Genomic DNA, 13,393 nt, shown 5'->3' on the forward strand with positions numbered 1-13,393 from the left:
CTGTTCCATTGATCTATATTTCTGTTTTTGTGCCAGTACCATACTGTCTTGATTACTGTAGCTTTGTAGTATAGTCTGAAGTCAGGGATCTAAATGATACATGTATAAATGTATATAAATAGTGTATATATATATATATATATGTATACATATTCTATATAGCAATACAATTGACTTTTGTATATTAAGCCTGTTTCCTGAAACCTTGCAGAATTTATTATTGACTCTAGTAGCTTGATTGTTTTGTATGTGCTTGTGTTTCAATTAATTAATTTAATTTTTATTGAGGTATAGTTGATGTATAATATATATTTCAGGTGTACAACATAGTGAATTTTTAAAGATTATATTCCCTTTGTACTTATTATAAAATATTGAAATAATGCTAATGCTTATCACTTTCAATGGGCACTCTTGATATACCAGCCTAAGAATGAACCACCTAACCCAGATTCCATCAGAAATTTGCAAACAGCAGAAATAATGATGGGAGAAATAAACAAAACACCTTCAGTCTCTCTTACATTCACAATGGCTTTCACATTTGTCCTTTATGCTGACAGCCAGATATTTAGGTTAGGCCAAAGTAATTTCTTAGATTATATATATTTTTTCTTCCTCCAAGTTCCCACTGTCAAACTCTAACTTTTTGGCAGACCATCAATACCAGTTTTGCTGTCCACCTGAATCCTAGGTATTTATCCCTTTACTAATAGAACTTATATTTTTTGGCTCAAGGACTTTTTCTCCAGAGTACACTGGACTTTCTTGCTTTCACTGCCACATTTCAATTACAGACTCATTCCTACTCATGTACTCATGTTAATTTATTTAGTATCTTATCTCAATTCGGAGACATAGCCTCTAAACTTCTGCTTCTTTTTTTTAAAATTAAGTATAGTTGATTTACAATATTATAGTTTTGCTTCATTTTTATCATGAAAATTTCTCCATGAGATGAATCTTAAGGGCTATATGACTTCCTAGATGTTTTGTCACATAAATCTCTTCATTGAGGACTCTACTAATTTTAACTTCCCCTTATTCGTACTTAAAAAAAATAATTAAAGCACTATTTCATGTTGGTCTGAATGACTATTGGTTGTCCTGTTTTGGAAACCCCTAGAAAAGAGTCCAAGAGTGTGCTATATATAACACTTAAACCAGTGTCACATATAAACAAATTTAAGTTAACTTTTTAAAAATATAATGTTATTGCTCCTCCTTTGATTAGATTAGAAGTGAGGGTGAATGACCTAGAAACAATCTTGGAACATGTGCCTTCAAAGCCACCACCCTAAAACCCTGATTTATGATGATGGCATAGAGGAAGATTAAATTATATTATGTGACATTATTCCACAAATACTTCCACTCATTCTACCAGCCTACATTGCAAGGTAGATTCTTAATAGTGACTGTTACCCACTGAAATTTTAAAGTTAAAATTTGTCTTTGTTCTATATCATAACCTCTTAGATCAATAGATGGGCCCATCCATTATCCATTATCATTATCATGGTGACTGGACATTGTAAAGTCCTAAGGTAACACTAAGAATCTTTTAATAGCTATTAGCCTAACCTAGTGAAATTTAAGATATTTCCCCATCCTCTGTTACTTGCCCTCAGTTTCATGGTTAAAAGACATGTATTCAAAATGAAAAGAAAGGACTTCAGACAAATTAAATCTGATAATTCAAAGAATACTTTCAGAACAAAATTTCAGAAGTGTCCCTTTTCAATGTATGCACTTTGTAGCTGTAGCTGAAATTAACATATAGCGCTATTTATTTTCCTTAACTACCATTCTTGCTTTCCCAATATTTTTATACTTCTAAAAGGCAAAGGTTTTGGTTTTTTTACTAAATAATGATAAATTTCTATTTTCATTTAGTATTTGCGACCAGCTCTCCTTAAAATAAATGAATTGTGTTATCAATTGAGTTTTATGGGACTTTGTCATATTGAAAAATATCACACTTACACCCTGCAAGAATTTAAAGTTGCACAAGCCGTATGGCTAGAGGAGGTGAGGAACTTTGTCTACAAGTTTCAAGAATTTTTTTTTCCCTATTACTGATACTTTGGTACCACTAATGATACATATTTATCAATGTCTAGGTGACAGGGCGCCTAGAAGAATTTCGAAACGAGGCCAAAGAAGTGGTCAGAAAGGCTTGTCGAGCTGCTCTGTGTGCTGCAGGATTTATGCCTGATGACTGTGCATATGAACTTATTGAGGGTATGAAAGGGAAAGAACTCCAACAGATCAGAAGTGGTGGCTTTCCGAAATGTTAACTCGTTTTCATTCCACTTTTCTATTTTAAATAAGGACCCTATTTTTCAATTCTTCCAATCTTTGCTTGATAGATTATAAATTCAATGTCTATTGTAGAAGGGGATAAAACAGTTAAGTACCACAACTTCCTTGCATTACCCTTGCTTGTGTATAGTATTTCTAAACTGGTTACAGGACCTTTATTTCACAAGCATTTTATAGTGGCCTCAGGGCCTCTCTGCTTAAACGCTCGTCCAACCTACTAGTACAGACAATAGGTTTGTTAAAATTAAGGGACTGGATGGATCTCAGAATTGGCCCCAGCTGGTAGGGACTCTAAAGGATAATTTTATGCAGGCAGAAAAGGAGGGTAAATGTGTTCCTGGAAAGAGGTGGCACGGGACAGAAATCAGATCCTGTTAAAGAAGATGTTAGTAAGCTGTCTAGAGTCTTTTGTTAAGTTGAAATCCTTTGATGTGGAATTTGTTTGGATAACTGGGCTGTTTTCTGGAGTCTGAAATAGCTCATGAACCAAAGCATTTTGTCATTTTTGAATTTTACTTGTCTCTTAATCCATATTGAAAGAAATGGAGTTTTTACACAAGAACTCTTGTCTTTGTGTCTTCTGTTGTTCTTAGGTCACTGTAAAATGCCAGAAAGCGGAAGTCTCATTGAGTTGCCTACTTCTGGAGACTCCGAGAAAATGACATACACAGAGCAGGCCAGCAAAAGGCATCACTGCATGAGGCTAACATGGTAAATTGTTATTCTTTCTTTCAAGAAAAACTAGAGCATCCATCCTTCTCAAGTTTCATTAAAGTTAAAGCCATCATTGCAGGATTCACTAGTGATAAGGGATTTGGAGGACACAGTAACCTGAATGCAGGCTCCAGAAGCCTGCCCTTCCAGTTGCCACCTAGCAAAGCAGCCAGAGAAGGTGGAGGGCGTGTCCAAGGCCAAGAGCTCCTCTTTGATCACTAAGGCTTTGTTTCCCTCTAGCCCAGCCAGGAGCACTGGGCAGGCTGTAGTAAGGAGAAGTCAGGCACACAGAGATTTGTGGGCCTCCTGGAGTGGATCTGGAGGGTCAGCTCCACCTGTCTGGTCCCTAAAGAGCTACAGGCAGCTGCGTGGCCACACAAAGTTCCACCCTCTTCCTAAGGCAGGTTGCCACGGGGAGACCAGGGAAGAAAGTCCACCTTCCAGGATCTCACCAGGACCTTCCACCTGCTTACCCAACTGGGTCTTGCCATTGTCCCAGAGTTTGGATTCCACGTCATTCTAAAACCTCATCACTGCAACTAACTCTTGCAAACAAAATCACCAAACATTATCTATCTGAAGAATTGTATGTGGCACTAGAAAACACTGATGACTGTTACTCCGTGCTCACTAACTTGGTCCACATTTTACAACCATTTAATAAATCTTAATTGTGCCCCAGTTTATATGTGAGATAATCTGGTAGTAATGTCTGTATTGCAACAGAAGGCAGTGAAGCAGTCCTGAGGCCACTATCATAGGCTAGAGGTCCCTCAGGCTCCACTTAAGCAGCATAAAAAGTTATTTCAAATGCCTTGCTGACTCGGTTTACATTCTAAGCACTCAAGTAGGGAAACATTAAATTTTCATCTTTGGGTTAGCAATTGCTGTCAAACAACATTTATTCAATAGCAAAGATTTTATTACCATTAGAATGTAAGTCACAGATATATATTTACTGATTTCTTCTTTAAAGCATCTTTAAAAAAAATCTTATGGCCCCTAATGAGCTATGTGCTTTTTTCATAACTATATTGCTCATTAAATATCCTACTGAATGGTTAGAATGCCTAGCTAAATTGATGCTATATATTTGAGTATATTTGTGTTTTAAAGTGAAGAATGTCTAAGAACAACTATTCTGTACAATTAATCTCTGATATTGTAATATAAATGGAAAGTCAAAGAGAAATTATGATATTTAAAATGTTAAATATTTGCATTAGAGTCACTTTCAAAACTAGGTAGTAAGTATAGAAAACTGAAGCAGTATTGTTTTTCTTTTTTATATATATTTCAATACTTTAATCTACAGTTACAGTATTTCACTCTTGTCAATTATTTGTTCCAATAATGTCCTTTAAGACATTTTTATTTCTCTCCAAGAAATGATACAGTTCAAGATCATGTAGTTGTCATGTCTCTAATCTCCTTAACCTATACTTTTTAGCTTTTCTTTGTCTTTCATGGTAGTGAGATTTTTGAAGAATACAGGCCAGTTGTTTTTTCAGATGTTCCTCAATTTGGATTTACCTACTAAAACCAGTTAGGATTTGTTTGCTGTTTTTGCCCCTAGACAGAGAGCATATAGTGAAAGTATTTGGATTACTCTCTACCCTGCTCGGTTTGGTTATGTTGCACATTTGAAATACAGTTAATTGGATTGATTTGGTTTGTTTGCATTTACTTTAATGTTGTTTTCCCCCATCCTTGTTGGTTTACTTTTATTTTACTGAATATGTAGAATATCAGGATGACTTCAAAAGTCAAAACTATACCAAAAGGCATTACTCAGAGATGTGTTCAGTCCCCTCTCTTTATATCCAGCTCTAGGCAACCAAGATCTGATTTCTTTCCCTATAGTTTTTGCCTTTTCCAAAATGTCATATGAACAGATCTATATAATATATAGTCTCTTGTGTCTTTTACTTAGCCTGCTTTCGAGATTCACCCACATTCCGTATCAGGAGTTCATCCTTTTTTAGGTATTGATTTCTTTGTTTCTTGCCATAACTTGGTAGATGCTGTTGTCCTCATTTTACAGATGACAAAACGATGCACAGATTAGTTAAATAAGCCCAAATTCATACAGTAGAGCCTGGATTTGAACTCTGGCAGTTTGATTTTTTTTTTTTTTTAATTTTGAGATAATCATAGATTTGCAAGAAATTGCAAAAAACGAAGTGAAGAGAGGTCCTGTGTACTCTTCACTTAGTTTCCCTCAGTGGTTACATCTTACATAACTATAAATACAATACAAAAACCAGAAAATTGACATTGTATGGTGTACAGTGTATCATGTTATCACATGTGTAGATTTGTGTAACTACCACCACAATCAAGATACAAAACTATTCTATCACTGTCAATATTTCCCTCATGCTACCCTTTTATAGTCACACTCACTCCTTCCCCCACCACCATCCCTAATTTTTTTTTTAACATCTTTATTGGAGTATAATTGCTTTATAATTGTGTGTTAGTTTCTGCTGTATAACAAAGTGAATCAGCTATACATATACATATATCCCCATATCTCCTCCCTCTTGCGTCTCCCTCCCATCCTCCCTAACCCACCGCTCTAGGTGGACACAAAGCACCAAGCTGATCACCCTGTGCTATGTGGCTGCTTCCCACTAGCTATCTATTTTATGTTTGGTAGTGTGTATATGTCCATGCCCCTCTCTCACTTCGTCCCAGCTCACCCTTCCCCCTCCCCGTGTCCTCAAGTCCATTCTCTACGTCTGTGTCTTTATTCCTGTCCTGCCTCTAGGTTCTTCAGAACCTTTTGTTTGTTTGTTAGATACTGTATATATGTGTTAGCATATGGTATTTGTTTTTCTCTTTCTGACTTACTTCACTTTGTATGGCAGACTCGAGGTCCATCCACCTCACTACAAATAACTCAATTTCGTTTCTTTTTATGGCTGAGTAATATTCCATTGTATATATGTGCCACATCTTCTTTATCCATTTGTCTGTCAATGGACATTTAGGTTGCTTTCATGTCCTGGCTATTGTAAATAGTGCTGCAATGAACATTGTGGTACATGACTCTTTTTGAATTATGGTTTTCTCCGGGTATATGCCCAGTAGTGGGATTGCTGGGTTGTATGGTAGTTCTATTTTTAGTTTTTTAAGGAACCTCCATACTGTTCTCCATAGTGGCTGTATCAATTTACATTCCCACCAACCGTGCAAGAGTGTTCCCTTTTCTCCACACCCTCTCCAGCATTTATTGTTTGTAGACTTTTTGATGATGGCCATTCTGACTGGTGTGATGTGATACCTCATTGTAGTTTTGATTTGCATTTCTCTAATGATTAATGATGTTGAGCATCCTTTCATGTGTTTGTTGTCAATCTGTATATCTTCTTTGGAGAAATGTCTATTTAGGTCTTCTGCCCATTTTTGGATTGGGTTGTTTGTTTTTTTGATATTGAGCTGACTGTATATTTTGGAGATTGATCCTTTGTCAGTTGCTTCATTTGCAAATATTTTCTCCCATTCTGAGGGTAGTATTTTTTTTTCTTTTCAAGCTTTATTCGTCTAAATGACTATCTAATTGAGAACACATTGCATGTCCTAACAGTAATTTCTGCTAGCTACCTTTTGAATTATCTCACTGATAAGTTAAAATGGACACCTTCAGCAGATGTCATTCAGAAATGGATTACAGAAGAGAAGCCTGAAGTCGCTGATAAAAAGGTATATTCAGACACAATTAAGAAAATTCATTGGTCAGCATTTATTGAGGAGTGCTTACTATGCACTGTGAATTATGCTATTTTCTGTGTACTGGAAAAATAGGAGAAATGCTTAGAGAATTTCACAGTATAATCAGAGTCTACCATACACACATGAAATGACAGAATGAAAATCAGCATATCAGCAAGTATCTAATAGCAGAGAAAGCATCCATTGTGCTGAATATTGCAGTCTCTCTCACAGGCACTTGGTAAAGGTTCCTCATGTGTTCACTCAATAAATATTCCTTAAGTATCTATGTACCAATCCCTATGCTGGGTATTGGGTACACGGTGATAAAAAGCATAGATAGAATACTTGCCCCCAAGAAGCTTACAGTTCACGGGTCATCGTGAGCATAAACTGTCAGAGAGAAGCAGGGAAGGTGGTATAAATGAAAGAGATAAACAATGGTTTAGAGGCCAGAAGGAGCAAATCATGGGAGCAAACTTTTGTGCTTTCAGTGAATAACCTCTTAGGAGGATGTTGATCTTAGAAACACAGAGTAATGTGAGACATTTGAGATTAAATGCACAAATTTGTGCATTCTAACATAGCTTATCTGATAGCCCAATAAGCTTTTCCCCAGCTCCATCCATGACAGATACCTAAAAACATAGCAAAACATGCATATCTGGTTTCATCAAGCTTCCTACCTTCATATCTCTGCATCCCCCCAGGAGACCCAATATGCAGTTTCAAGGCCTGTCGCTCTTTGCCATAGTTTTCCTTTACTCCAAAAGTTGAATTTTAGCTGCATACTCCTTTTCATTACTTTCTCTCCTTCCCTATTCTCAATTCCTTTTTTTCCTCAATACTACCACATTTTGAAAGTAACATTTATCTTTCTAATTTTAAAAGTAATATATGCTAAGTGCAGAAAATTTGAGAAACACAGAAGTATACAAAGAAAAGCATCCTCTGCTATACCAAGTTAACTATTTCCAAGGGGGAAAGAAAGGAATCATACTTTACTTACTGCTTTATCACCTACTTTTTCCACTTAGCAATGTATTATGAAAAATCTCCCAAGTCAATATGTATTTTTTCCATATAACATTCTCACATAGAAATGTATTATACATCTTGTAAGTAATTTTCTATTATTGATCACTTTCTCACTAGTCCAAATAATGCTGCAAAGAATATCTTTGTCTATACATTTTTCACACATCTCTGATTCTTCCCCTTAGAAGAAATTCCTAGATGTGGAATTGTTGGATCAGAAATATGCTCACTTGTTAAGGCTTTTGAAACTGATGCATAACTTTCTAGAACATTTTGTGTCACTTTACAATCTTCCTAGCAATGTTCGAGAAGGAGCCTTTGGCCATATGCACACTAGATATTATCATTCATTTCAGTCTTTGTCCATCTGATGGATGTAAAGTAATATGTCACTACTTTTAAATGTTATATTCCTTTAACTGCCACGACAGTACGGGGATAAGAGTATAGGTCTCATGATGAGAAAGACCTGGTGTCAGTTCTGATCTGCCACTTACAAACCAGTGTGTCCTTAATGAAATGTCTTACCTTTTCCAGATCATAGTTTTCTCATGGGAATAAAAATGACGCCTGCTACATATGATTGGTGTGGGATTTACATGAATAGTTAGCACTGCCTGGCACACAGTAAATACTCAATAAATGTTACTGAATAAACTATTAATATCTTGAGGAAGAGAAGGAGGAGGATGTTGATTGATATTTCCTTTAAAAAATGTCAGATTATGCCCTTTGCCCATTTTTCTATTTAAATATCTTTCTATTTCATATCAATTATGATGTTATTAGTATATATTTCTATTGACTATATCAAGTATATTTCTATTTAAATATAACCAACCTTCTATCTGCATTACTATATACATTACTGATATATTTTTCCAGTTTGTTGTTTGCCTTTCCACTTTGTTGATAGTGTTTTTACAAGGAGAGAAGTTTTACACTGCCATGTAGTCTTTCCATATTTGCCTTTATTTTTTAATTTCTATGGTAGTATTCTTTGAAAGACATGCCAACATTATAACATCAGCTAATTGTGTAAGCTTAAGTTTATGTGCCTTCTGTAATACAGAGGTTTTTTTAAATTTTAGACCTTGATACTTATATCTTTATAACACTGCAGAAGTCCTCATTTCAGGGGACCCCCGTGTTGGAGAAGCAGGAAGAAGATGAATCTCTCATTCCCATGTTTGTCACAGAACTGATTTTGACAGTCCAGTCACTGCTCTTTGAGCCTCCTTTGGAAGATTTTTTGGTATGTGTTTCCTCATATAACATCCATGTATAAATACCTTTTGGAAAATGTCACATGATTGGCAGGGTTGCTATTGTCCCTTCTCCAAAATGATCGTAAGGAAAAGACAAAGCATTGTTCTGCACACAGCATGGCATCTACATAAAAGGTATCTGAAAGTTTAGCACATTTTCTTTAACTTGAGACAGACTAGGGGCTTGGTAGGATACACCACCGAGAGAACAGAAGCTATACAAAATGTAAAATTGACTAGAGGCATTCCTCCAAGAAGTCACTGTGTTGTAAGTACCATTTTTGAAATCTTTTCAAGTATGTTGCATCTGAGCGTTGTTTTGGTATCGACTGCTGCGCAGCAAATTACCACCTATTTGGCAGGTTAAAGCAACAACCATTTATTGCTTCAGTCTCGCGGGTCAGGGATCTGGGCACTGCTTAGCTTCTTCTCTGCTTCAGGGCCTCTCCATGCAGGCTGCCCTTTGGGGATTGTCTGGGCTGAGGTCTCCTTAGAGGCTTGAATGGAGAAGGATCCACTTCCAGGTTCCCTCAGGTGGTTGAAAAAAATTCATCTCTAAGCAGCTATGGGATTGAAGTCCCTGGTTTCTTGAGGGAAGTCCAGTGGGCACCACCCTTAGATCCTAGGAATCACCTATAGTTCCTATAGTTCATGGGGCCAACTCTATAAGCAGTTTACAATATGGGTGTTTGATTCTTCAAGACCAGCTGAAGAATCTCCTTTGAGAAGGGCCCAATCCCTCTTTTAAGGGCTTTCACTTGATTCAGACAGGTCTACCCGGGATAATCACCTTTTGGACTAACTCAAAGTCAGCCTAATTATATCTGCAAAGTCCCTTCAGCTTTCCCTGTAATATAACATAATCATGGCTGTGGCATCCCATCACATTCACAGATCCCCCCATACTCAAGAGGAGGGGATTACACAGGGCATGTAAACCAGGGAGAGGGGATCTTGGGAGCCATCTTAGGGTTCTGCCTTCCCCATTTGGGTACAGGCATAGAGTAATAAACTAATCAGAGTCTATATTTTCTGCCCTTAGCTGTGTATTGGTACAAAAGCACCAGTAGTCAGGATCTCTAGCTTTTAGTCTTGACTCAGAATCTCTAGATTCTAGTCTTGACTTTACTCCTATGGGGAAACCACTTACCTCTCTGGGGTTCAGTTTATGCATCTGTGAGATAAGGAGGCAGATGAGTTTCAAGGTTGCTTCCTCTTCCAGCAGTCTATGACCCCGTAATTTATCAGATCATCAGGCTATTTTAGGTTATTTACAAGGGCAAGCAGACTGCTGAGTTCCCTGTGGTTGGACCTTCGTTCAGGAGCTCCCCCTCAGAGAGGCACTGGGCTCTCATGTCCCTTCCGGGCCAGAAGGCTCTTGGCCTTCACGTGGAAGGCAGAGGTTTCTGTGTAGCAGATGATGCAAGAAAGCTCTCTCCAGCAACCAGCTGGTTATTCTCCTTAAGGTCCAAGTGACAAGCCTTGAAAACCTTAACGTTCTCCGTATTTCCTGTTGTAGGGTCCAACTCCCCACAGGGGTGTTCTTAATTCCTACCCATGAAGTCATAGGCCAAGCATGTTCATGTGTTCACACCACACATAAGATTTTGCTTCATGTAATCCCAAATTAGCCAAAGGCAGTATCAACTGCCATGAGTGGATCACTCATGAATTTTCTATTTTTTCTCACTCTGATTTTGGTCAGTAGTCTTAACATTTCAAACACACATACAGCTTCGTCTAAAGGAAAATTATATACCTAAATCTCGACATCTGACATTGTTCTTTCTTGGGTTAACTGTGGCTTCCTAATACTTGATCCAACATACATTTTCCAGTTCTTTTCTTTCCGATTGTGTTTGACAGACTTCCCGTGGCATATGACTCTATTTACTGCTCCCGCCTCTGGAAACAAACTCCCCCTTGGTTTAGATTCTCATGGTTTTACTCCTGTGCCAACATTTTTTCCTTTTCAGTACTCTACTTTGGAGTCACTCTTTTTGTCTGACCTTTGACTGTTGCGATCCTGAAAGGCTCCCTCCTCTTCACATTTTTTATGTTCCTCTGGGGGCTTGTGTCCGTGCCTGTTGTTCCAACTACCACTTCTAGAATGGTGACTTTAAATAAATATTTCCATCGTGTACTTTTCTTCTAGACTTCAGACTTGGAGCCAACTGGAAATCTCCACAATTAACTCCAACTCACCAAAATAAATTGAACTTATCAACTTCTTCCAAAACTTGCTCCTCCTTCCATATCTCCATTTCAATGAAAGGCAGTATCCACATGCCCAAACCAGTAATCCAGGAGTCATCCTAGATCCTCCCTTACCTCTTTGAGATCAAGGCAGCGAGTCCTGTGTGTTGACCTTAGTTGCACCTCCCCTCGATGGGAACCTCATCACCTCTTCCCTGGCCTGCTGTGATGGTCTCTTCTGACCTGACTGCCCCTCTTCTTTCTAGTCCATTTTCTACATTGCTGACTGCAAGATTATTTCATAGGCAAATTTGATCATGTCACTTAAAATTAAATCTCTTCATTGTCTATAGGATGCTCTGTGAGATGTTGATAGGCATTCTAGGAGAAAAGGGTTTGTGATATGCATTTGCATATTAACAAATATGGAAAATCCTGTTTTGTAGATCCAGAGGAAAATCCTGTTTAATCTAAGGTTTCTTCCCAAACTTATGTGACATTGGGACCCTTTTAACTCAGGGTAGTCCATGGTCACAATCTGGGGAATGCCAGACCACCGGCTAACACTGGAACCCAGCATTACTCACAGGGCCTTTCAAGAAGGGGCCGACTGCATCATGACTGCATTTTTCCACACTGACACTTATGCTCCAGCACCCAGACCTGCCAGCCCCCCTTGGGCCTCTCACATACAATGACTTACAAAGACTGTACTCCCATCTTGTATACTTGACAAGCTCCTGCTCGTCTTTTAAGACTCTTCTCAAGAAGTACCTTTATATCATTTAGATATATATTATTATAAATTAATTCGTGCTGATCAAACTTAAAAAACACATAAAAAGATTATTAAAATCATCTGTAATACCATGTGTTAGAAACAGAAACAACCTTTTAACATTTTTATACTTTTTTTCCAATCTTGTTTTAGTACATACTGATATACCAACACACCTAACTTACCATGAGATTTTACACATACATTTTTTAAATGGGATATTATACACCAGTTTCATCCTGCTCTTTTTTTTTAACTTAAGATTACATTATAAGCTTTTTCCCATGTCACTAATCAATCTTTGAAGGGATGCCTAATTTCCATTCATATAAATATACCATAACTTAACCATTCTATTTTTGAACACTAAGGTATTTTTTCTAATTAGTTTTTATTATAATTAATGCTTCAGTGACTGCCCTTCCACATGAATCATTGTTTACATATCTAATTTTTTCTCTTAGGATGGATATCTAGGATGGAAATTACTGCTCAAAGAATATGAACTTTTAACCCACCTTTTGAACTTTCCCTGATTCTCTTAGGCATATTTTGGCCTTCCTTCCCTTATGACTTTTCTGTGTTTTGTTCATATTTCAAATGAATGTAATATATTTATCTTAATGTGTTGCAACTTTTTGCTTATCTACCTCTCTTTCAATTAGAATACATATTTCCTGAAGACAGGGGCTGTGTCTTCTGATTTGTCATATATTCAGAGTCAACGCAGTACCTGGCATTGTTGAATGAGTTATTCTTATTTATTTTAGCAGTTTAGAAAATTCAAAACTTTTTATAAATATAACCATGTGTGTGTTTACATTTATGTTTGTGCTTTTCTCTCCAACAGGATGGTATTTCAGGTGCAATTAACCATTTCCAAAACACTGTGTTATCAGTTCCTAATCTTGTGCCTGATTCATATTTTGATGCTTTTACCAGCCCTTACATTAACAACAAATTGGAAGAAAAAACTTGTGGATTTGGTCCAAGCTTATCAGCAGTATTTGATGATGATAAGAATTTTCACACAATTATCTTTCAAATAAAGGTATACTTTCTTTTACTAAAACTATTTTTATAATATTTTTGATTTTTAAGAAACTGGGTAACATATTTTCTTCCTGTCTTATCTTTAGATTAAATGCTACTTAATCTCTAAATACTAAAGTGATTTTTTTTTAAGTCCTGGTAGATTAGAGCACTGATTATAAGAAAGAGACTTAAAAGTACAAGCTATTCAAGAGGGTATCACTTTTTTGGGGGGGAGGAATAAGGTTAAAAAGGAGGAAGAGACATTATCTGAACACTGGGTGGTACAGGGAAAATAGAGCAACTGGTGAAAATGTAATGCTCT

General features: G+C 37.0%; 1 protein-coding gene across 1 annotated transcript in view; it reads left to right on the forward strand.

The window, feature by feature from the left end:
• Positions 1–13,393, forward strand: part of DNAH6 (dynein axonemal heavy chain 6) — a 283,212-nt gene that overhangs the window by 47,325 nt on the left and 222,494 nt on the right. The window contains exons 6-11 of the mRNA XM_024743950.1: positions 1,897–2,031; positions 2,124–2,244; positions 2,919–3,036; positions 6,579–6,747; positions 8,933–9,049; positions 12,887–13,087. Coding sequence (XP_024599718.1) covers positions 1,897–2,031; positions 2,124–2,244; positions 2,919–3,036; positions 6,579–6,747; positions 8,933–9,049; positions 12,887–13,087 — 861 coding nt within the window. The remainder of the gene's footprint in view (positions 1–1,896; positions 2,032–2,123; positions 2,245–2,918; positions 3,037–6,578; positions 6,748–8,932; positions 9,050–12,886; positions 13,088–13,393) is intronic.

The sequence above is a fragment of the Neophocaena asiaeorientalis genome, unplaced genomic scaffold (genome assembly GCF_003031525.2).
Source record: "Neophocaena asiaeorientalis asiaeorientalis breed wild unplaced genomic scaffold, Neophocaena_asiaeorientalis_V1.1 scaffold114, whole genome shotgun sequence".
Taxonomy (NCBI): Eukaryota; Metazoa; Chordata; class Mammalia; order Artiodactyla; family Phocoenidae; genus Neophocaena; species Neophocaena asiaeorientalis.